This window comes from Callionymus lyra, chromosome 12 (genome assembly GCF_982586985.1).
Source record: "Callionymus lyra chromosome 12, fCalLyr1.hap1.1, whole genome shotgun sequence".
Lineage (NCBI taxonomy): Eukaryota > Metazoa > Chordata > Actinopteri > Syngnathiformes > Callionymidae > Callionymus > Callionymus lyra.
This window is the reverse complement of record NC_141829.1, coordinates 17,686,956-17,706,902: the sequence shown is the minus strand read 5'-3', so window position 1 is coordinate 17,706,902 and position 19,947 is coordinate 17,686,956. Positions and strand designations below refer to the sequence as shown.

At 42.0% G+C, this 19,947-nt stretch overlaps 4 protein-coding genes and 1 non-coding gene across 5 annotated transcripts in view; 2 read left to right on the top strand and 3 right to left on the bottom strand.

Annotated features, from left to right (window-relative positions):
* clasp1a (cytoplasmic linker associated protein 1a) overlaps positions 1-273 on the bottom strand; it is a 28,546-nt gene extending 28,273 nt beyond the window's left edge. Inside the window, exon 1 of the mRNA XM_087804722.1 lies at positions 116-273. The gene's annotated coding sequence lies outside the window, so the exon portion shown is untranslated. The remainder of the gene's footprint in view (positions 1-115) is intronic.
* Positions 274-405: 132 nt separating this feature from the next.
* Positions 406-4,609, bottom strand: nifk (nucleolar protein interacting with the FHA domain of MKI67). The gene is made up of 6 exons (XM_087804721.1): positions 4,415-4,609; positions 4,197-4,325; positions 2,838-2,946; positions 2,357-2,568; positions 2,225-2,284; positions 406-884 (listed from the first exon to the last, which is right to left on the bottom strand). The coding sequence occupies exons 1-6, from the start codon at positions 4,529-4,531 to the stop codon at positions 699-701; spliced, it is 813 nt and encodes a 270-aa protein (XP_087660847.1). The 5' UTR covers positions 4,532-4,609; the 3' UTR covers positions 406-698.
* On the bottom strand, positions 2,664-2,791 carry LOC148068517 (small nucleolar RNA ACA64). Its single transcript, XR_015713202.1, has one exon. It is a non-coding gene; the product is annotated as a small nucleolar RNA ACA64 (small nucleolar RNA).
* A 1,061-nt stretch (positions 4,610-5,670) lies between the features above and the next one.
* Positions 5,671-10,883, top strand: LOC148068515 (high affinity cGMP-specific 3',5'-cyclic phosphodiesterase 9A). The gene is made up of 14 exons (XM_087804636.1): positions 5,671-5,761; positions 7,158-7,319; positions 7,385-7,436; positions 7,491-7,593; positions 7,655-7,797; positions 7,862-7,921; positions 8,908-9,085; positions 9,211-9,333; positions 9,740-9,832; positions 9,932-9,999; positions 10,070-10,172; positions 10,240-10,344; positions 10,503-10,658; positions 10,710-10,883. Exons 1-14 carry the CDS (start codon positions 5,674-5,676, stop codon positions 10,881-10,883), a joined length of 1,608 nt encoding a protein of 535 aa, XP_087660762.1. The 5' UTR covers positions 5,671-5,673.
* A 1,235-nt stretch (positions 10,884-12,118) lies between these two features.
* On the top strand, positions 12,119-19,788 carry LOC148068514 (glycerol kinase-like). The gene is made up of 19 exons (XM_087803698.1): positions 12,119-12,252; positions 12,776-12,849; positions 13,826-13,932; positions 13,998-14,075; positions 14,150-14,229; positions 14,305-14,442; positions 14,504-14,613; positions 15,569-15,635; positions 15,741-15,776; positions 16,732-16,799; positions 16,897-16,939; positions 17,001-17,081; positions 17,147-17,225; positions 17,284-17,380; positions 17,447-17,531; positions 18,237-18,357; positions 18,430-18,573; positions 18,626-18,703; positions 19,572-19,788. Exons 1-19 carry the CDS (start codon positions 12,199-12,201, stop codon positions 19,613-19,615), a joined length of 1,584 nt encoding a protein of 527 aa, XP_087659824.1. The 5' UTR covers positions 12,119-12,198; the 3' UTR covers positions 19,616-19,788.
* The last annotated feature ends 159 nt before the right edge of the window (positions 19,789-19,947 follow it).

Here is a 19,947-nt window from a genome sequence, read left to right as displayed (position 1 = left end):
GCGTGAGGCATTAGCCCGTCAGTGAGAGCGTCAGCTATATAGCAGCAGCCGGCGAAGAAAACAAGACACAAAAACGGTGCAGGAATTCAACCCCACATCCGGGTTCCGTACCTACCATGTCCCGCTAGACTCTGCTGCTGTTACACCCTCAGCTCCGGGTGAGTGGTGCTTGGATGTCCGGGTGTGTGAGGCCTGCTGGAGTCGCGGCCCCGAATCTCTGTAAGATCTCTCCGCCCGGACTGCTGCTGCCTGCGGGACAAGAATGGGGGCCGTCGCGCGCATGCGCACCGAGCAATGACGCTGGCAGTTCAGGGTGACGTCAGGGGTGCAAACAACACAGACGGCTACTGCCATCCGGCGGGTGGATTACGCAAGGACGAGACGAAAATAAAGACACTTGAAGACTTGTTTTTGTTTCTCAGAAATCTCTCGGTTTATAGAGTTGAACATTTATTTAAAAGACACATCATTTTGAACATGACGTGCTCCTCACAAGTCACAATCACAGCAGCTTTACCGGGCGGAACAACAACATCAACAAATGTTTATTTCCAAAGACAACCACCTTGACCTCCCTGGGACCGTCTTCGGCAGCATCAATTACGTAAAGTTCTGCTCGTGTCCCCATCATGTTTTGACAGGAATAAAGTTCAGATCAACATGATCGGCAAGATAAGATTCACGACTAGGCATCCTCTTCATTCTTCCTCCATGTTGTCTTTGCTTTCCTCCAGGTGGTCTTCATTGTCCTCCTCCGCAGATGAAGAAGCCAGGTCCTCCACTGGAGGCATCTTAATGATGACCTCGTCGTCGTCGGTGTTGTTATCAGCGGCTGTGGATTTCCTCCTCGCCAGCAGTGACGGGGTGCAGGCGGGCGTTACATCCTGTAGAGCAGAAACCATGAGTCACATGTGCATCATACACCACCATAACATTACAATCGACACGCCTCAAACGAGTTTTAAAAATACATTTACATTTTTATTGTAATTATTTTATGGTGAACATTTGAATAAATTGTGTATAGAATTAATAAACATGGTAATATTTATATCATTTTTCTGTTGCAATTAAACATCTGCCTTCCAGTTTGCAGTCATGTTATTCGCAGCTAAAGGAAATTTTAATCAAGTGAGATTCCAGCGATGACTGAGGACGAGAGGATGCATTCAACTCCAACAGCCTTTAAAGATGTTCGGACATATTTTGGTTTTAAAACAAATAATGGCAGTTACAACCTCATCAAGAGGCATGCGGTCTGTAAATTCGAGTTCACAGACAATACTACATATAATAAATTTGTATTCCTACAGTATGACAATATATCGTATGGTAGTCCATGTACAGCATACACACCCCTAACCTTTAGGATATCAAATACTCCAGAAGTTTTTTCAAAAGTTTATTTTTACTACGCTTAAGTGATACGATAACGTTAAAGCTATTAAAACAGCAGAAAGTTTCAAAACTTTGTTCAGTAATGAAGGAATGCATTTTTTAATTACTTTATAGATTGTTTGCCATGAATGTATTGAGTTGTAGGAAGAGGGAACAGGAATCTGCTCTTGTACAACCACAAACACGTCAGTGTAGTTCAACAAAGACAACCCGTTCATGTCAATGTTTTCTTGCATAGTGAATCAGCCGTTTGTGTGCAGTGACAAATTTAAACAGTGCTTTTACATAAGACTCGGCCCGAGGTCAATACTGTTTTAGTCAGCTTATAAACATGTTTCACTTTCTGGCTCCCAAGTCGACATCCATCACATTGTCATGTAGAGGGTTGTTTTTGCAAGAACATGGTGAAACCATATGCATCATGATACAGGGAAAACAATGATATACTTTAACACTACACAAACACAGCTATATTTCTAGTACTGTCACAGTACTCGATTCTGGTGTTGCAGAATTTAACGACCGCATGACTCTTGCCGAGGTCGTAACTGCCTTTAAATGTTTTGAAGCAAGAATATTTCCTGGAGTTGACTGTATCCTCTTGACCCGAGTCTTCACTTGGTGACTGTTTTTAAAAAGTTTATTTGAAATAATTGTAAAATACTTTATAGAAATATAAACCATAAAACAAAAAATGCTAAAAAATTACATTTTTTAATTGATAGTTTTGTTCAATATCGATACGCTATTAAATACATTAATATTTATTTTCACCTATAATGTGTACCAGAGATGATTCAAAACCAAGAACGGTCGGGTCACTTACGTCGCTACACGTGGACGCGTTCAGAACATCCGACGACTTCTTTGGACGAGGCTGAGCCGACTGGAGGGGAACAGAATGTAGTTAGTGGACAATGATTTTTAAACTAGGGAAAGAAACCGGATGTGAACTCACAAATCCAGGGAAGTCGTACTCAATGCCTTTGGCCAACAGTTTTTTCCGGAGCGTCCTCTCTTTGCCCAGTAGCTTGCTGGTCATTTTGGAAACCTGCTCCTCCGACCGGACATTGTTGTAGATTAAGACTGATTTTTTGGTTGGCTTTCTGAACGGTCTCACTGCTCCCACGAACATCCTCTCATGCACCTTCTCTTTTGGGATCAAATGACCTGCAGAGCAAATATTGTTTACAGTCTCCATCCAGAAATCGAGAGATTTTATTTTTACAACGTGAAAAAGTGTGGCAAATAGTATGCGTTTGAGAATTTGTGTGTGCAAGGGTTTGATCAGTCTGCTACAACAGCAGCCAATAGCTATAAATGCACGGTAGTACTTTAGGCTCAGTTGTCTGACCCAAGACCAGTGAAGGGTCAAAGGACATTTTCAGTCTGAGCCCACATGTTCATGTCTGTCCAGACAAATACAGTTTGATACTCACACTGGATGAGTCTCTCTCCCATCAGGTAGTTGTTCATGGTCTCAGCCACGATCTCTGCCACTTCCTCGCACTCAAACTGGATGAAACCGTAACCTTTACTGCCCCCTGTCTGCAGAAACACAGAATCACAACCACAGACTGTGAGCGAGCGAGCAAGTAATTAATTAGTATTTATAGAGCGCTCTGCACTTGATGACTCCTTCAAGAAACATCTGAAGACATTTTATTTGTGCAGGCTTTTCCTTTATCTTCTGAGACTTGTGTTTGTCTCGTGTTATCTTGACCTTTTAAGTATTTATTTTATTGGGTATTTTTGGATTGTTTAAGCGCTTTGTGACCCTGTACATAAGTGTGGGCCATTAGACCTACTCCAGGCAAGTCTCAGACCAGGAATTTACACAAGAGGAATCAATGACACTTGCAACCAACTCAAAGACCCGTTTACACCCGAAACAGATGCATTATATTGAACATTACACTAACATTTAGGTAGAACTTTATTGATCCCTTAGGGAAATTGGTTTTTTTTCCCAATTAGCCATAGGAATACAGCAATTATTCATAAAAATAAAAGAACAAGAACAAAGTTTACTGTGCACAAATATACATGTTATACTAGAGTGACCATGCTTTAAGTTTAAAGTTTGCTTATCTTTCCAGCAGAGATCTTCCACCTATTCTATTCATCCCCAACAACCTACAATTGTTTTAAGCCAGGAGGGACGGGGTTATAAAACCCATGCATGATAATTTTGAGGTTATAATCAAAGAGTAATTTTGTTACGGATGCATTAAACAATACGAAGGAAAACCAAACTTTTCCCCATCGGTAGTTTGTACACATACTGTGCAGTTGTTAATTTTTCTGTTTTCTATGCTTCTGTCCACATAGTGTTGTTTACTTGCCTAGGGTTGTTGCTATATTTTGGCATATTAATATCCTCAATTGTGAAAGATGTTCTTCAATAACATTTCGTCCCCATCAAATAAACAAATGCTTTATACTCCTTTTGATAAGGAATTCTATTTTTATTCAGCCATAATAAACATACAATATTTTGAGGAATGGGATGATTAAAAATTACAAAAATAGGCAATTTTTTCTATTTGTTTAGGCATTTTGCACATATTTAAAAAATAATATTTATTTTACTCAGGAGATACAACTGTTATGATAGTTTGTGGTAAACAGATGTTCAGACTATGTATTTGACAGAGCTATAAAGGAAAAACACGACCCGACCCCCGAGGTTTTGCGACAACTACACCACGTGTTGGTGTCCACTTTACGGATATTATGAATACGCTCAACCTTAGATCTAGATTAAGTTTATTTTTTTTATTCAACTACTTCGTCACCTTTTTGCTCCTCGACAGTCGCAGCTTCTCCACCTTCCCGAACTGTTCGAAGTACGCCTTGAGCTGAGGCTCGAACAGTCCGACCGGTAAGTGACCCAAATACAGGACCCCGGGTGTGAACGCCTTCCCCTGATGGAAAGAAAGTGTAGAAGTTATAGAGAGATAGTGACCAAAAAAACGACCATTTTTACAACATTTGCCAACCACGAGACTCTCACCTTAGTCTTAGTAGGCCGCTTTTTCTTCTTCTTTTTCACCTCCTTCACTTTATCCTTGAACTCGCTCTCTTGCGCTGGGTCCAGCGCCAGCAGCTCGGTGGCCTTTTCCTCCGTCATGTTTCCTCTAGTTCAGGTTTCCGACAGAAAAGCACGCAGCTCCGTTCCACACACTACCATGTGGCGAGCAGCAGGAGGAGGAAGACGGAAGTGACGCAATGAAAGACGCAGCAACACCGCCCCCTGCTGGTGCGGAAGATTTACAAATAAAAACAGAATAATAAATAATAAACTAAAACGAAACATGCATTTGTATTATTTGCATACGATAAACCTTTCTCTACTAACTAAACTAGTAACGAAATTAAAAAAAAAATTGTTGGATGAAGGAGGGTCGAGACAGAAACAGACTGATACACTCAGTTTCCGTGAAGTCTGAATCTATTAATGGCTTTCGTGTTTGTATTCTGTAATACTTGTGTATGAAGTTTACAAACAGATGTAAAAGCCCAATTTGCTGGACGAAAAATAACTAAACCCCAGCTGGGTTGATGATGGTTATGATCATGAGGATAATTATGGAAATTACCATGATGATGAAGATGATAACGATGATGAAGATAAGTAAGTATGTAAGTAAGTAAGTACTTTTTATTTGTATAGCGTTTTTCCAGACCAGGGTCACAAAGCGCTTAAACAATCAAAACAATATTCAATAATTATATACTTTAAAGGTCAAGATAAAACTGATAACACAACAGGAGTTCCAGAAAATCAAGGAAAAGCCTGAACAAATAAAAACGTCTTAAGATGTTTCTTGAAGGAGTCAGTAGATCCATCAAGCGCAAAGAGAGAGGAAGATCGTTCCAAAGTTCAGGAGCAACAGCCTGAAAGGATTTCTCTCCTCTGGTCGTGGAACCATCAGTAGATATAACAGTTGCTATGATACTGATGATGGTTATGATGATGAAGATAAGGATGAAAATGATAATGATGATGGTTAGAATGATGAAGATAAGGATGAAAATGATAACGATGATGGTTAGGATGATGAAGATAATGATGAAAATAATGATGAAGATAACAATTGTTATGATACTTATGATGGTGAAGATAATGTTCACAATGATGTGGGGAGTGAGGGGGGAGGAGAGTAGAGGAGGGAGGGTGTAGGGAGGGTTGAGAATGAGGGGGGGAGCGAGCGAGGAGGACGCTTCTACACTTCAGTCATCTCACCATACTCACATCTTCACTTGGACAAGATGGAAACAAAAATAATCTTCTTCACAGTGAGTGGTCGACCAGAGCGAGCAGAGTTCCCTCTGGACTGTCCTCCTCAGGACGTCAAAGGTTTGTGTACTTATTGTGTTTGTGTGAGTCTGTGTATAAGTGTGTTTGTATGACTGTGTATCAATGTACGGGTATGAAAATAAAGTTTGTGTCTGTGTGTGAGTATGTGTAGTTAAAGGTTGTAGAATTGTTTTAAGCACAAAGGGATGCGTCACACGCCACAGCAGGTGCAGCCGACAGTCTTACTGCTTTGTTCATATAACAGACACTTGAATGTGTTTTGTTGTGTTTTTAGTGGTGCAAGTATAGAATCGAAGCAAAGTTTAAATCCAAATTTCCATTCTGATCTAACAATTGTATTTTAATTTAAAGTTTTCTGTGGTTTCCACTAGTATGACACTGTTGTGGAAACTAGTTTGGTACTGTGGTGGACGCTGGTATGACACTGTTATGGAAACCGGTATAATACTATGGTGGACACTGGTATGACATGGTTGTGGAAACTAGTATGGCACTAGTATAACACTGTGGTGGACAAATGTTTATACTGTGGTAGACGCTAGTATAACACTGGTGGGCACAAGTTTGACGATTTGATGGACACTAGTTTGACACTGTTGTAGAAACTAGTTTGATACTGTTGTGGAGAAACGTTTGACATTGTGGTGGACACTATTTTGACACTGTGGTGGAGAAACGTTTGACATTGTGGTGGACACTATTTTGACACTGTTGTAGAAACTAGTTTGATACTGTTGTGGATACTAGTATAACACTGTGGTGGACACTAGTTTCACACAGTGGTGAACACTAGTATGACACTGTGGTAGACACTAGTGTGATGCTCTTGTGGACACTAGTATGACACTGTGGTGGACACTAGTTTCACACAGTGGTGAACACTAGTATGACACTGTGGTAGACACTAGTGTGATGCTCTTGTGGACACTAGTATGACACTGTGGTGGACACTAGTTTCACACAGTGGTAGACACTAGTATGGCACTGTAGACACTATTTTGGTACTGTTGTGGAAACTAGTTTGATACTGTTGTGGATACTAGTATGACACTGTGGTAGACACTAGTTTGGCACTGTTGTGGACAGTAGTTTGGTACTGTGGTGGACACTAGTTTGACATGGTGGACATTATTTTGGTACTGTTGTGGATACTAGTATGACACTGTGGTAGACACATTTTGGCACTGTAGTGGACAGTAGTTTGGTACTGTGGTGGACACTAGTTTGACACTGTGGTGAACGCTAGTATGACACTGTAGTAGACACTAGTTTGGTACTGTGGTGGAAACTAGTTTGACACTGTTGTAGAAACTAGTTTGATACTGTTGTGGATACTAGTACGACACTGTGGTGGACATTAGTTTGGCATTGTAGTGGACAATAGCATGATTCTGTGGTGGACACTAGTATGACACTCTTGGTGGACACCCCGCAGATCTGTTCCGCTGCGCCGCAGAGGCCGGACCTCACGACATCCTGAAACTCTATAACCCTCGAGGAAACATCACCAACATCTCTCCAGGACTAGAGCCCAACTCTCCGGAGTCGTGCTACCAACTGGAGGTCGTGGCCTCCGACTGCAACAGCGAGCCTCTAGGTACCAACACGGAGACGTCACAAAAGGACTGGTCTCATCCTTAATATCTCCTGCTCGGCTTTCAGGTGTGGAGCTGGCCGGCGCTCTGGGTTTCGACCTGTCATCCATGGAGAAGAGGTAAAAAGACGTGACGACGGTGAGAGACTCAGAGCTTGACTCTGTGTGAATCAGACTGCAGAGTCTGGAGAAGAAGATCCTGGCAGAATCCAGCGAGACTCCGGCCGTGGTCTACGAGATGAAGAAGCAGGTGGAGGCTTTCCGCAAGAAGCTAGAGGTAGGAGTGATGTTCGTGTGCTGGAGTGCGTGAGTATGATTCCTGGTTGTTCCTCATCCAGAGTGTGGAGCACCTGAGCTGGCTGGGACTGTTTAAGGATCTGACAGAAGGAACTCACAAGCCATCGCCGTTCTACCTCAAGAGGACGCTCCGCAAGACCAGAGAGGAGTGCGAGCATGTGCGAGAGAAGTTCGTCCAGATGAGGCAAGTATGATTCTCCTGTCCTGGTTATTAACAGCAGGTTCTGATGGTCTGCTGTTGTCCACAGTTCCCTGGAGGTCTCTGAAGAGGTGAGGCAGTACCTGAAGACCCCCACCTTTGACAACTGGTGAGTGCCCTCCCCCCCCCCTCTACCCTGCATCCTCAGCAGGATGAAAGAGCTGATGAATAAGCATGAAGCTTCCTCAGGTGCTACAGACAAACAACACAAACAAAACCGTCACCAAGGCGACGGACACAGAGAGGTCTTCATGCATGGTTGTGAAAAAAAAAAAAAACTGGATCGTTGCAGCAGGTTCTACACAACATGAGTAACAAATTACTCAAACTAGAAACTGGATTTGAATCATACATTTTCCAAAGAGTAAAGAAACATCACCAGTTTAGAAGTGAAAAAACATTAGTTAGATGGGAGATTGTTTCTCCAGCTCACAGCAACACTGACAATAGTTTCAAAAAATTACACAATTACAACAAAATAACAAGCAATGCAGAAACAACCCTCGTATTTTTCTGGTCGAGCGAGACATAGAAGTATGTCATAATACTTGATGGTTGAATTTAACATTTCAAATGTTGAAACTTTGTCTTTGATTCTTTTCATTTTTAATTTTGTTTCAAGCATTAAACCAACAAAAAAATAATTACATTTTAAACTATGGTTTGTATATTCTAATTCCAATAAATCAAAAAAAAATTTAAATTCAATATTTGTGTCGCACTATTATACCAACTTTTACAATTTTTATATTTAATCGAAAATCTAGGAAATTAAAAATGATGAATGAAGAACATTTATTTTTCAGTTATTCATATTAGAATATAGCACTCTATGTATTAAAAATATTTTGAAAATATTACATTTTTTATTATTCAATTAGATTTATGAAAATAAACATTTCAATATAGAATGAAATTTCAATAAGTTCATTCAAAGTTTCAACATTAAAAAGTTCAATATAACCATAGGGTATTCTGATGACACTTATTTAGTGCTGAGTACAAGGTGCACCCTGAGGTGTACTAGTGTAAGAAGGTGGTCCAGTCCGTCCAGACCTCCCTGTGGTACCTCAGTACCTCTCCACATCTCTGCAGGCAGTGGGAAGATGCAGAGATCATGGTGCTGCTGCAGGTCATGTACACGGACCTGGACTTCGTCTCCACCTTCAACATCGAGCCAGAGGTGCTGCAGCACTTCCTCTTCGAGGTCTACAGGCTATACAACAACATCCCATTCCACAACTTCAAGCACTGTTTCTGCGTTACCCAGATGGTAAGTCAGCGTTGACCTCATTCTGGCCTCTTCACAGAACTGACTGCAGCAATTCCAAACACGTTATCTGACTTAATGCAACAGAGACTTGGTGGTGTAGACATTTAAGGTACTTCCTCCTACAGATGTACGGGCTGATCTGGTTGACTGACCTGAGAAGCAAGATGGACCCCATTGACCTGCTGGTCATGCTGACCTCTGCTGTCTGCCACGACCTTGACCATACCGGATACAACAACGCCTACCAGGTATGGACCGCACACCTGGACACGTTGGTTTGGAAACAGTTATACACACAGTGTTAGCATGTTCGTACCCTGAGCAGTCAGGACTGTCAATCATCTTGAAAAATAATGTCTGAGCCACATTGAACTTATTAGCTTAGATAAGGTAGTAGAAATGTGTTGACGTGTTTTGTGTGTATACAATGTATATGTACTGTGACCTTGAGGGCCCAGAAATGCTCATTCAAATAAAATGTATTATTTTTACCTTTCAATTATATTTTATTTTAAATCATATTTCTTTTATGGTTTGAATTTCATTAAAGTGTCTTTAAAATAAAATAATTTAATTATTTATTTACAATAAACATGCAAATACATACCTAAAGTATTGCAACATATCACATGTTCGAAACTGTTGTGTCTTCAGATCAACGCCCGGACAGAACTGGCTCTCCGCTATAACGACATCTCGCCATTGGAGAACCACCACTGTGCGGTGGCTTTCCAGATCCTGGAGCAGGTGACACATTTTGAATTCTCAAGTCCTAGACAGGGGGTCTTGAGTCAGTTGGTCCTGGAAGGTCATAATGTTTACTCAGTGTGTTTGTGTGAGCTGTAGACGGAGAACAACATCTTCAGGAACGTGACTACGGATCAGTACAAACGCATCAGAGAAGGAATCATCAAGTCCGTGACGGTTCTGCGAGGAATCCCCCTTGCCCGGTTCTGTCTCATAACACCTCTTGTGTACCCGCAGGTGCATCTTGGCCACGGATATGACGCGACACAATGAGATCCTCAACAAGTTCAAGTCCCTCCTCCCTGCATTTGACTTCAGCAGCAGAGACCAAACTGACGTGGTGAGAAAAGGGTCCATTCTGTCTTCTCTGTCAAAGTCCGGGTCTGATGCGGCAGTTGTGTCCGCAGCTGATGATGATTGTCATCAAAGTCAGCGACATCTCCAACGAGGCCCGGCCCATGGAAGTGGCAGAACCATGGCTGGACTGTCTCCTGCAGGAGTTCTATAACCAGGTACAAGATCTTTACCAGATCCTGTGTGATAATGTAAACCAGAACCGTACCTGACCACAAGACCTCTACACCTGAGAATACCAGACTGGAGCTGACCAACCCTTGACCAAGTCCATCTATCAGAACTTCCAGGAAAAATGTTTCCTTTGTTCTCCCAGAGCGACATGGAGAAGCTGGAAGGTCTTCCAGTGACCCCGTTCATGGACCGGGACAAGATCACGAAGCCCTCGTCTCAGACCGGCTTCATCAGATTCGTGCTCATGCCACTCTTCGTTGAGCTTGCTAACCTCTTCCCCTGCCTAGAGGTCCGGCCCGTTAGGCCTCCTGTGATCCGTCGTTGTGGCTGACCCTGTTGTCCTCCACAGCAACACATCATCAGCCCGGTCAGGAAGGCTCTGGATTACTACACGGAGATGGAGAAAGCACTGGATAAAGAAAAACAGAACCGGGCCCAGAGCGAGACCGGACGGACCAAAGAGAGTGCGTCAGAGAACAAGACGGAGATCAGACCTAAACCCTCCGGAGCAGAACCACAGTGAAGTCCTGTAGACCTGGACCAACCACTAGAGGTCGTAATTCTGTCAACGTAGCGGTGATCATTTAGAAACATTTACTTTATGGATGAAAGAGATGAAATACATTGACTGTGAAAAGAAATAGTTTAACAGTCTAAGATTTTTTAATTCAATTCGTTGTCATGGTTACGGGTCGCGTTGTGAGAGAAATTCTTTTTTTCCCCAGAATATTTTATATTATACACTACATAAGAACCAACAAGGTAAAGTGTCCCATCAACAAAAAAGTGAATGAAATTCAGCTTCACATTTTGAGTGGTCTGTGTGTTAAATTATATCTCAAAGTTTCAGAATTGCTTCAAATCAGTGTGTGTTTTGAGGAGATAGTAAGTAAGTAAGTAATTTTTATTTATAAAGCGCTTTTCCAGACCAGGGTCACAAAGCGCTTAAACAATCAAAACAATATTCAATAAAGTATATACTTTAAAGATAGTGATTTTATTCACCATTGCAAAGACACAGTGGCAAATCCTATATTTCATGCATTTCATTTTCATGTTTACTTTAGTCGAAAAATAGAATTTACATATAAATCCTGAGTATTGTAATTGTATTTTTAGTATATCTTGATGATTTATTTATTTTGAATGTCCATTTCCTGTATTTATTTGTGTTTCAAAAAGAAAGAGGGTTTTTTTCTGGATCCAGTGTGTTCTTCCAAAATCTGCATGGCAATAGCGATCGTGGTACGTGTACCTTTCGTTCATTCTATTTAAAAGAAAATGTATCATGACTTCTTCTGCTAAACACTGACAGCCAACATTAAATCAGAGTAATGGAAATGAAAAAAATATCTTATTTAAATACATCCGGGAAATCTATCTCAGTGGGAGTTGGAACTTTCGCTTGTGTTCTTCTGTTTTATCATTATATTCTTTAATCATCACGATAAAGCAAAAACATTTCCACTAGTAATTTAAATTGTTAGAGTGGATTTTCAAGTTTTTTTCTTCAATTACATTTAAAAACAAAAGTGTGTTTTTAGACTTGATGTGTGGATATGATTAAAGTGGCAGACAACACATGAATTATGAAACTCAAAACGTGAAATTTTAAGACTGTAAGTTTCAAACCTCGTCTGATTGGCTCCCATAATGTTGACGCCTACAACATTGGACCAATCAGAGCCTGTGTTGTGGTCCGAGGCGCATGCCACAGTGGTCGACCACGCCCCCCCCCCGCAGAAAGAGCGTCAAACGTGGCGGACTGCTGTCACCTCTGCCGCCGCTCACCTCACTCGCCCTTTCTCACCCTTTCTCACCCTTTCTCACCCTTTCTCATGGACCCCCTTATTGCCGCGATCGACCAGGGTACGAGCTCCACAAGGTTCCTGGTGAGTTACTACTTACAGTCTTGAAAAACTGAAGAAGGAAAAAAAGAAGTATTAGAGGTCTACTCCCTCTACTTCTACTTCTGTCAAGCAGTTGTCGCGTCACAAATGGACCGATCGTTCAGCATGTACAGAACTATTCAACTTTTACGCTTTTTTTTTTACCATCGGTTGACTGATAGGGTGGACCCCTAGGGTGAAGGAGGTGGGGCGTGCAGGTGTGGGTCTTGAAGTCACTCCAGTCTTCTCTATACTTGACAGTGTGACCTTTGAGTCTGTGTATAGGGTCGTAACCTTTGAGCCGGGGAGTAAAAAAAAAGTTAAACTTTAACCAAAAACAGTTGACTTGAGTGAGGCTTCACCATAAACGTACACCACGAAATCTCCTGTGGTATTATGGTGGAAGACACGTAGACGCCCTTGTCTCCACCAGCTGTTTGTGTGTTTTCTTAATGTGCAGCAGATTTTGGCCATTAAATTACAAAAACACTCTTATTTGGACTTTTTCTTTCGGGATCCTTTTCAGGTTTTTAATGCGAAAAATGCAGAACTGGTCTGTAAACATCAGGTTGAAGTACAGCAGAGGTTCCCCAAGGAAGGGTGAGTCAGTGTGAGGATGGGTGAGTCAGTGTGAGGATGGGTGAGTCAGTGTGAGGATGGGTAAGTTAGTGTCATGAGAATGCGTATGAAGAGAGGTATTTTAGTGTGAGGATGGGTGAGTTAATGTGAGGATGATTTAGTTAATGTGAGGATGGGTGAGTTAGTGTGAGGATGGGTAAGTCAGTCTGAGGATGGGTAAGTTAGTGTGAGGATGGGTAAGTCAGTCTGAGGATGGGTAAGTTAGTGTGAGGATGGGTAAGTCAGTCTGAGGATGGGTAAGTTAGTGTGAGGATGGGTAAATCAGTCTGAGGATGGGTAAGTTAGTGTGAGGATGGGAAGTCAGTCTGAGGATGGGTAAGTTAGTGTGAGGATGGGTAAGTCAGTCTGAGGATGGGTAAGTTAGTGTGAGGATGGGTAAGTCAGTCTGAGGATGGGTAAGTTAGTGTGAGGATGGGTAAGTCAGTCTGAGGATGGGTAAGTTAGTGTGAGGATGGGTAAGTTAGTCTGAGGATGGGTAAGTTAGTGTGAGGATGGGTAAGTCAGTCTGAGGATGGGTAAGTTAGTCTGAGGATATCTAAGTCAGTGTGAGGAGGATGAGTTGTTGTGAAGAGGGTGAGTCAATGGGAACAGGGGTGAGTGAGTGTAAGGACAATGAGTTTGTTTGAAGGAAGGGTGAGTCAGTGTCAGTCAATGTGAGGAGGTTAAGTCAATGTGAGGAGGTTAAGTAAATGTGAGGAGGTTAAGTCAATGTGAGGAGGTTAAGTCAATGTGAGGAGGTTAAGTCAATGTGAGCATGGGTGATTTTGTGTAAAGAGGGGTGAGTGAGTGTGAAAAGGGTGAGTGAGTGTGAGGATTGATTGTGAAGATGGGTGAGTCAACGTGAGAAGGGGTAAGTTGGAGTGAGGATGGTTAAGTCGGTGTGAGGATGGGTGAGTCCCTGTGAGAAGGAGTGAGTTAGTGTGTTCTCTTCGTGCAGCTGGGTGGAGGAAGACCCACGAGAGATTCTTCAGTCGGTGTACGAGTGCATACAGGCTTCATGCGAGAGGCTCGAGCAGCTCCATGTGGACCTCTCCCGTATCAAAGGTTAGCGATATAAAGGGGAACCTGGGATTGGACTTGTTCTGGTAGATAACTTGACATTCATGCAGCGGTGGGCGTGACCAACCAGAGGGAGACCACGGTGGTCTGGGACAGAGAGACCGGGGAGCCGCTCTACAACGCGATCGGTGAAGACTTTAGAATTACACTACTTTTCTGTAACTTTGCAAAGTTCTTAAGGTTCTGACTTGTGTCCCCACAGTCTGGCTTGACCTTCGGACCCAATCCACTGTGGAGCGACTCATCAACAAGACCCCAGGCAGGAACAAGAACCATTTCAGAGTGAGTCTACAGCCATTAACTAGGTTAGAACCATATGAAGACGGTGAACAATGTTGGGACTTGTTTGTTCCCCAGAACCAGACTGGTCTCCCCATCAGCACCTACTTCAGCGCCGTGAAGCTTCGGTGGCTGCTGGACAACGTGGCTGAGGTCCGAGAGGCCGTTCAGAGTGAGCGGGCCATGTTTGGAACGGTGGACTCCTGGATCATCTGGGTAAGAACTATCCTAGACCATGTAAACAGTCAACATAGACCCACGGTTCTGACCCACACAGTGTCTGACCGGTGGTAGAGACGGAGGAACTCACTGCACTGATGTGACCAACGCAAGTCGTACTATGTTGTTCAACATTCACTCGAGGACCTGGGACCCCGAGCTGTGCAGGTACACACTTACTTACACACACAAAATCATAAAACAAACAAAGAGTTACAAAACACATTCAGTTGCAAACACACTCGCATTGTTAAAACACACTCGCCTAGTTAAAACACACAGGAACAAGCACACACACAGAAACACAGATTACAAAGTTACAAAAAACACAAAGTTTCTAACACATAGTTATTAACACACATGCATACAGTCATGAACACATAACCAACACCCAGTTACAAACACACATAAACAAAGTTAAAAACATTAACACAGTGACAACCACAAACACAACTAGTTATAAACACACACACGGTTACAAACACAATTACACACATACACAAAGTTACAAACAGATGCACAGTTTAAAACGCACATGAACACAGTAACGAACACACATACACAAAGTTACAAACAAGCACAAACACAGTTACAAACACACAGTTACAAACACACATACACAAAGTTACAAACAAGCATGCACACAGTTACAAACAAACATACACACAGTTACAAACAAACATACACAAAGTTACAAACAAACATACACACAGTGACAAACAAACAATACACAAAGATACAAACAAGCATACACACAGTTACAAACAAACATACACAAAGATACAAACAAGCATACACACAGTTACAAACAAAGATACAAACAAGCATACACACAGTTACAAACAAACATACACAAAGATACAAACAAGCATACACACAGTTACAAACAAACATACACAAAGATACAAACAAGCATACACACAGTTACAACAAAACATACACAAAGATACAAACAAGCATACACACAGTTACAAACAAACATACACAAAGATACAAACAAGCATACACACCGTTACAAAAAAACATACACACAGCTACAAATCAATACCAACACACAGCCAGTTACAAATAGACGTACACAAACCCAGTTACAATAACACACTAATGCTTTTCTTACTCTCAGGTTCTTTGACGTGCCAATGAAAATTTTACCTAAAGTCAGGAGCTCCTCAGAGATCTACGGCCGGATTGTAAGTGTGTATGTGTGTTTGTTACTCTGTTGTGTGTTTGTCTGTTGTGTGTTACTGTATAAGTAAAGGTGTTTGTGTGTCTCTGACTGAAGTGTCTTCTTGCAGAGTTGTGGTCCTATGGCAGGAGTTCCAATCTCAGGGGTGAGACTCTTGTGGATTAGGTTATTGATCCTGACACTGGTGTTGACTGTTAGAGTGATAACGTAGCTGAGTTGCTAACAGAGCAAGAGTTCTAACATAGTTTAAGTCATATCATAGCTGAGGCGCTAATATAACCAAAGTGCTAAGATAGTGCTTATCTTACATTTTTCATAGCAACATAGCAAGTGCTAACCTAACTTAATTGCTAGCATAGCTAGTTCTAACATAACTTAAGTGCTAGCGTAGCAAAGTTTCTAATATAGTTGAAGTGCTAACATAGCTATTGCTAAAAAAACATAAGTCCTAACTAATACTAACCTAGAACTAAGGTAACTTAAGAGTTAACATAGCTAATAATAAGCTAACATAAGTGCTAACATAGCTAGTCCTAACCTACTTTAAGTGCTACCATAGCTAGTTCTTACATAACTTAAGTGTTTACCTAACTTAATGTATAGCATAGCTATTTCTAACAAAACTTGTGCTATCATAGCAAATTTTCTTATATAGTTGAAGCGCTAATATAGCTATTGCTAACACAATGTAAGTGCTGACATAGTACTAACCTAACTTAAGTGTTAACATAGCTTGTATGTTAAGTGCTAACCTAACTTTCATAGCCAGTGCTAACCTAACTTAATTTCTAGCATTGCTAGTTCTAACATAACGTAAGTGCAATCGTAGCAAATTTTCTAACGTATTTGAAGTGCTAACATAGCTATTGCTAACATAATGTAAGTGCTTACATAGTACTAACCTAACATAAGTGTTAACATGGCTAGTAATAAGCTAACATAAGCGCTAAAATAGCTAGTGCTAACCTACTTTAAGTGCTACTATAGCTAGTTCTTACATAACTTAAGCGCTAACGTAACTTTCATAGACAGTGCTAACATCAGTGCTAGCGTTGCTAATGCTAGCTGCAACTGTATAGAAAGGTTCTCTCTCTCAACAGTGTCTGGGCGACCAGTCGGCAGCTCTGGTGGGTCAGATGTGTTTCCAGGAGGGTCAGGCCAAGAACACGTAGGTCATAATTCAGCAGCACGCTGACATAAATGGATAGATAAACGTTGTTAATCCCTCTCGATGCGGGTCTGACCTGAGTCCTCTTCCCTTACAGGTACGGGACCGGCTGCTTCTTGCTGAGGAACACCGGGACGAAGGTAGGAAAACCTTCCAGTTGCCTCACAGATGCTCGACAGGTTAACACCACCTGTCTCACAGCCGGTGATGTCCAGCCACGGCCTGCTGACCACCCTGGCTTACCAGCTGGGCCCAGAATCCCCGCCATACTACGCACTTGAGGTGAGACCCGACCAGCCTCTCACGCTCCAGTTAGAGAGTCCCTGACCTTTGAACTCCTGCTCCAGGGCTCTGTGGCAATTGCTGGCGCGGTGGTTCGTTGGCTGAAGGACAACATGGGCATCATCCAGTCGTCTGCAGAGATCGGTACTGATGAAGGTGATGTTAAAACGTTGAAGATATTGAATGTTCTTTATCTCCTCAGAGACACTGGCGGCGGCAGTAGGATCCTCCTACGGCTGCTACTTTGTCCCGGCGTTCTCCGGCCTGTACGCCCCCTACTGGGAGCCCAGTGCTCGAGGGTGAGCAGCAGAACTTTCAGTGACATTAGAATGTTTTTATTTTAATGGACCTGAACTGTGTTCCAGAACCATCTGTGGACTCACACAGTTCACCACCAAAAACCACCTCGCCTTCGCCGCCCTGGAGGCCGTCTGCTTCCAGACCAGAGAAGTGTGTCTGTGTGTGTCTGTCTGAATTTGTTTATGTGTGTGTTCCTGAGTGTGTGTGTATATGTATGTGTGTGTGGGTGGTTGTGTATTTATCTGTGTTTGCATGTAGGCATATGTGTCTATGTTTCTGAGTGTTTGTAGGTGTGTATGTCTGAGTTTGTTAGGTCAGCATTTTTGTGTGTGTCTGCATGTGTGTATTTGCGTGTGAGTGTGTGTGTATGTATTTGTGAATATGTCTGAGAGTCTGTGTGTGTGTCTGAGTGTGTGAACTGAATGAGTTTATGAATGTGTATACGTGTTTCTGATTGTGTGTGTGTGTTTGTGTGTGTGTGTCTGAGAGTCTGTATCTGTGTCTGAGTGTGTAAACTGTGTGTGAGTGAGTGTATATGTATCTGAATGTGTGTGTGTGTTTGTGTATGTACTGTATGTGTGTTTCTGAGAGTCTGTATTTGTGTGAACGGTGTGTTTCTGAGTGTTTGTTTATGTATCTGAATGTGTGTGTGTGTTTGTGTATCTACTGTATGTGTGTTTCTGAGAGTCTGTATTTGTGTGAACGGTGTGTTTCTGAGTGTTTGTTTATGTATCTGAATGTGTGTGTATGAGCCTGACACTGATGTTGGCATTTCTGTGTCATTGTAGTTGTGTTTCTATGTTTGTTTGTGTGTGTGTGTTATCATGCATCATTTAACTGTGTGTGAGTGTGTAGATCCTGGAGGCCATGAACCAGGACAGTGGAGTTCCTCTCGACAAGTTGCAGGTTGATGGAGGAATGACGCGCAACAGGTTGTTGATGCAGCTCCAGGCAGATATCCTGGGAGTGTCAGTCGGTGAGGACCCACTCACTCACACACAAACAAACACATGCCTGTCCCGGCCTCACAGGGACTTCTTGTTGTCAGTGCGAGCTATGATGTCGGAGTCGACGGCTCTGGGTGCGGCCATGGCGGCAGGGGCTGCTGACGGTGTGGGCGTCTGGAGTCTGAGCCCCGGCGATCTTCCGAAAATGCAGTCGGAGAAATATGAGCCGAAGATCAACCTGGAAGGTAGTGGATGGTAATTAAAAGGTTTCTGTGTTCTCACGCCGTCTCTCCACAGAGAGCGAGTTCCGCTTTGCTCGCTGGAAGAAGGCGGTGCAGAAGTCCATGAACTGGGAAGTCTCGGAGAACTCCAACGGTATGACGCGTCTGTTGTTACCTGGGGCTGTGTTCCACTTGTGCTTGTGGCTTCGACTAGGTGGCGTTGTCGAGGTGGTTCAGTCATGAAAAACACTTAGAGCAGTATCTATAGTTTGGAATTTTATCATTTCCATTAGAATATTGAATGGTTGAATTAAACGTTTACATTTTTACTTTTTTATTTTTATTAAAATTAAAAAAAAAAAAGTTTTTTGAAGCAATTCATTCGTTTTTTTAACCAATTGAATTCAATAATTTCTATATTTAAAGGTTGAATTAGTTTTTAATTTAACAAATTATATTACTTAAACAGTATTTCTACAATAAGTATTTGCTTTACACACACATACACACACACACATTTTCCAAAATACCTTATTCTATATTTCTTATGTCCGTAAAATAGTGCCAACATTAGTGAATTGAAATGGCTACAAATTCGAAAATAATACTTTTTGCGAAAATGTTCTTTAATGATTGGAATCAGAATATCAAACTCTACGCTTTAAAAAACAATCATTTTAAAAGTTTGTTTAATATAAACATAAAATTTACCTTTCAATATAGAAATTATTAATTCATTTTTTTGTGAATACTTCAATGCTTCCAAAATATCATTGACAAGTATTCAGTATTCAAATGGCAGTGAAATACTTCAAAATTAGAAAGTCCACCTAGTTTGGTAGTGACTGTGATTGTGCAGGGAGCCCCCTAGTGGACACTAACCTCACCATGTTTGTTTTGTCTCTGTGTAGAGAGACCGTCATGACTCACTTCCATGTGTGATCACGAGTGGAACACAGTCATAACAAAAGTTCTACAACCAATGTGACTTCAGTTCTGACTGTTGTTCTGGTCCCGGGCAGGAGAGAACCCGGACTTACAGGCTGAGGTCTCAAGCTCTCCGTGAACTGCAGGATTCTGAGTTTACTCTCAAGCTCCTGCGCTCAAGTCCAGCATCATGATCTGGACCAGGAAAGTGTTCTGGGCCGGATGACTCAGATGTGGACCAGGCAGTTGTGATTATGATAAAGTGGATGTTTGGAATTAATTACAAATTTTAATTAAAGTTTTTATGTGGTGGGTCTGTCTCTGATCTTTCTGAAAGTCCTGCAGACTTGTTGGTCTCAGTGTCCGGGTCCAGGATCTGGTCCAGTTCCAACTTGCAAGGAGTCTTGTGATTTTCGTTTCTGTGCCGCTCAGGCATGAGAAAACTAAACCAAACTGACTCTAAGTCGTCTG

Excerpts from the sequence above, each read along its gene's own strand:
- LOC148068514 (XM_087803698.1), top strand. The coding sequence starts at position 12,199 with ATGGACCCCCTTATTGCCGCGATCGACCAGGGTACGAGCTCCACAAGG. Across the intron at positions 12,253-12,775 it reads CGAGCTCCACAAGGTTCCTG|GTTTTTAATGCGAAAAATGC; the intron begins GTGAGTTACTAC and ends GATCCTTTTCAG. Across the intron at positions 15,777-16,731 it reads CAGGAGTTCCAATCTCAGGG|TGTCTGGGCGACCAGTCGGC; the intron begins GTGAGACTCTTG and ends CTCTCTCAACAG.
- LOC148068515 (XM_087804636.1), top strand. The coding sequence starts at position 5,674 with ATGGAAACAAAAATAATCTTCTTCACAGTGAGTGGTCGACCAGAGCGA. Across the intron at positions 10,173-10,239 it reads GCAGAGACCAAACTGACGTG|CTGATGATGATTGTCATCAA; the intron begins GTGAGAAAAGGG and ends TTGTGTCCGCAG. Across the intron at positions 10,659-10,709 it reads CCTGCCTAGAGGTCCGGCCC|CAACACATCATCAGCCCGGT; the intron begins GTTAGGCCTCCT and ends TGTCCTCCACAG.
- nifk (XM_087804721.1), bottom strand. The coding sequence starts at position 4,531 with ATGACGGAGGAAAAGGCCACCGAGCTGCTGGCGCTGGACCCAGCGCAA. Across the intron at positions 4,326-4,414 it reads AGCGGCCTACTAAGACTAAG|GGGAAGGCGTTCACACCCGG; the intron begins GTGAGAGTCTCG and ends TCTTTCCATCAG. Across the intron at positions 2,569-2,837 it reads GGGAGAGAGACTCATCCAGT|GTCATTTGATCCCAAAAGAG; the intron begins GTGAGTATCAAA and ends TTTGCTCTGCAG.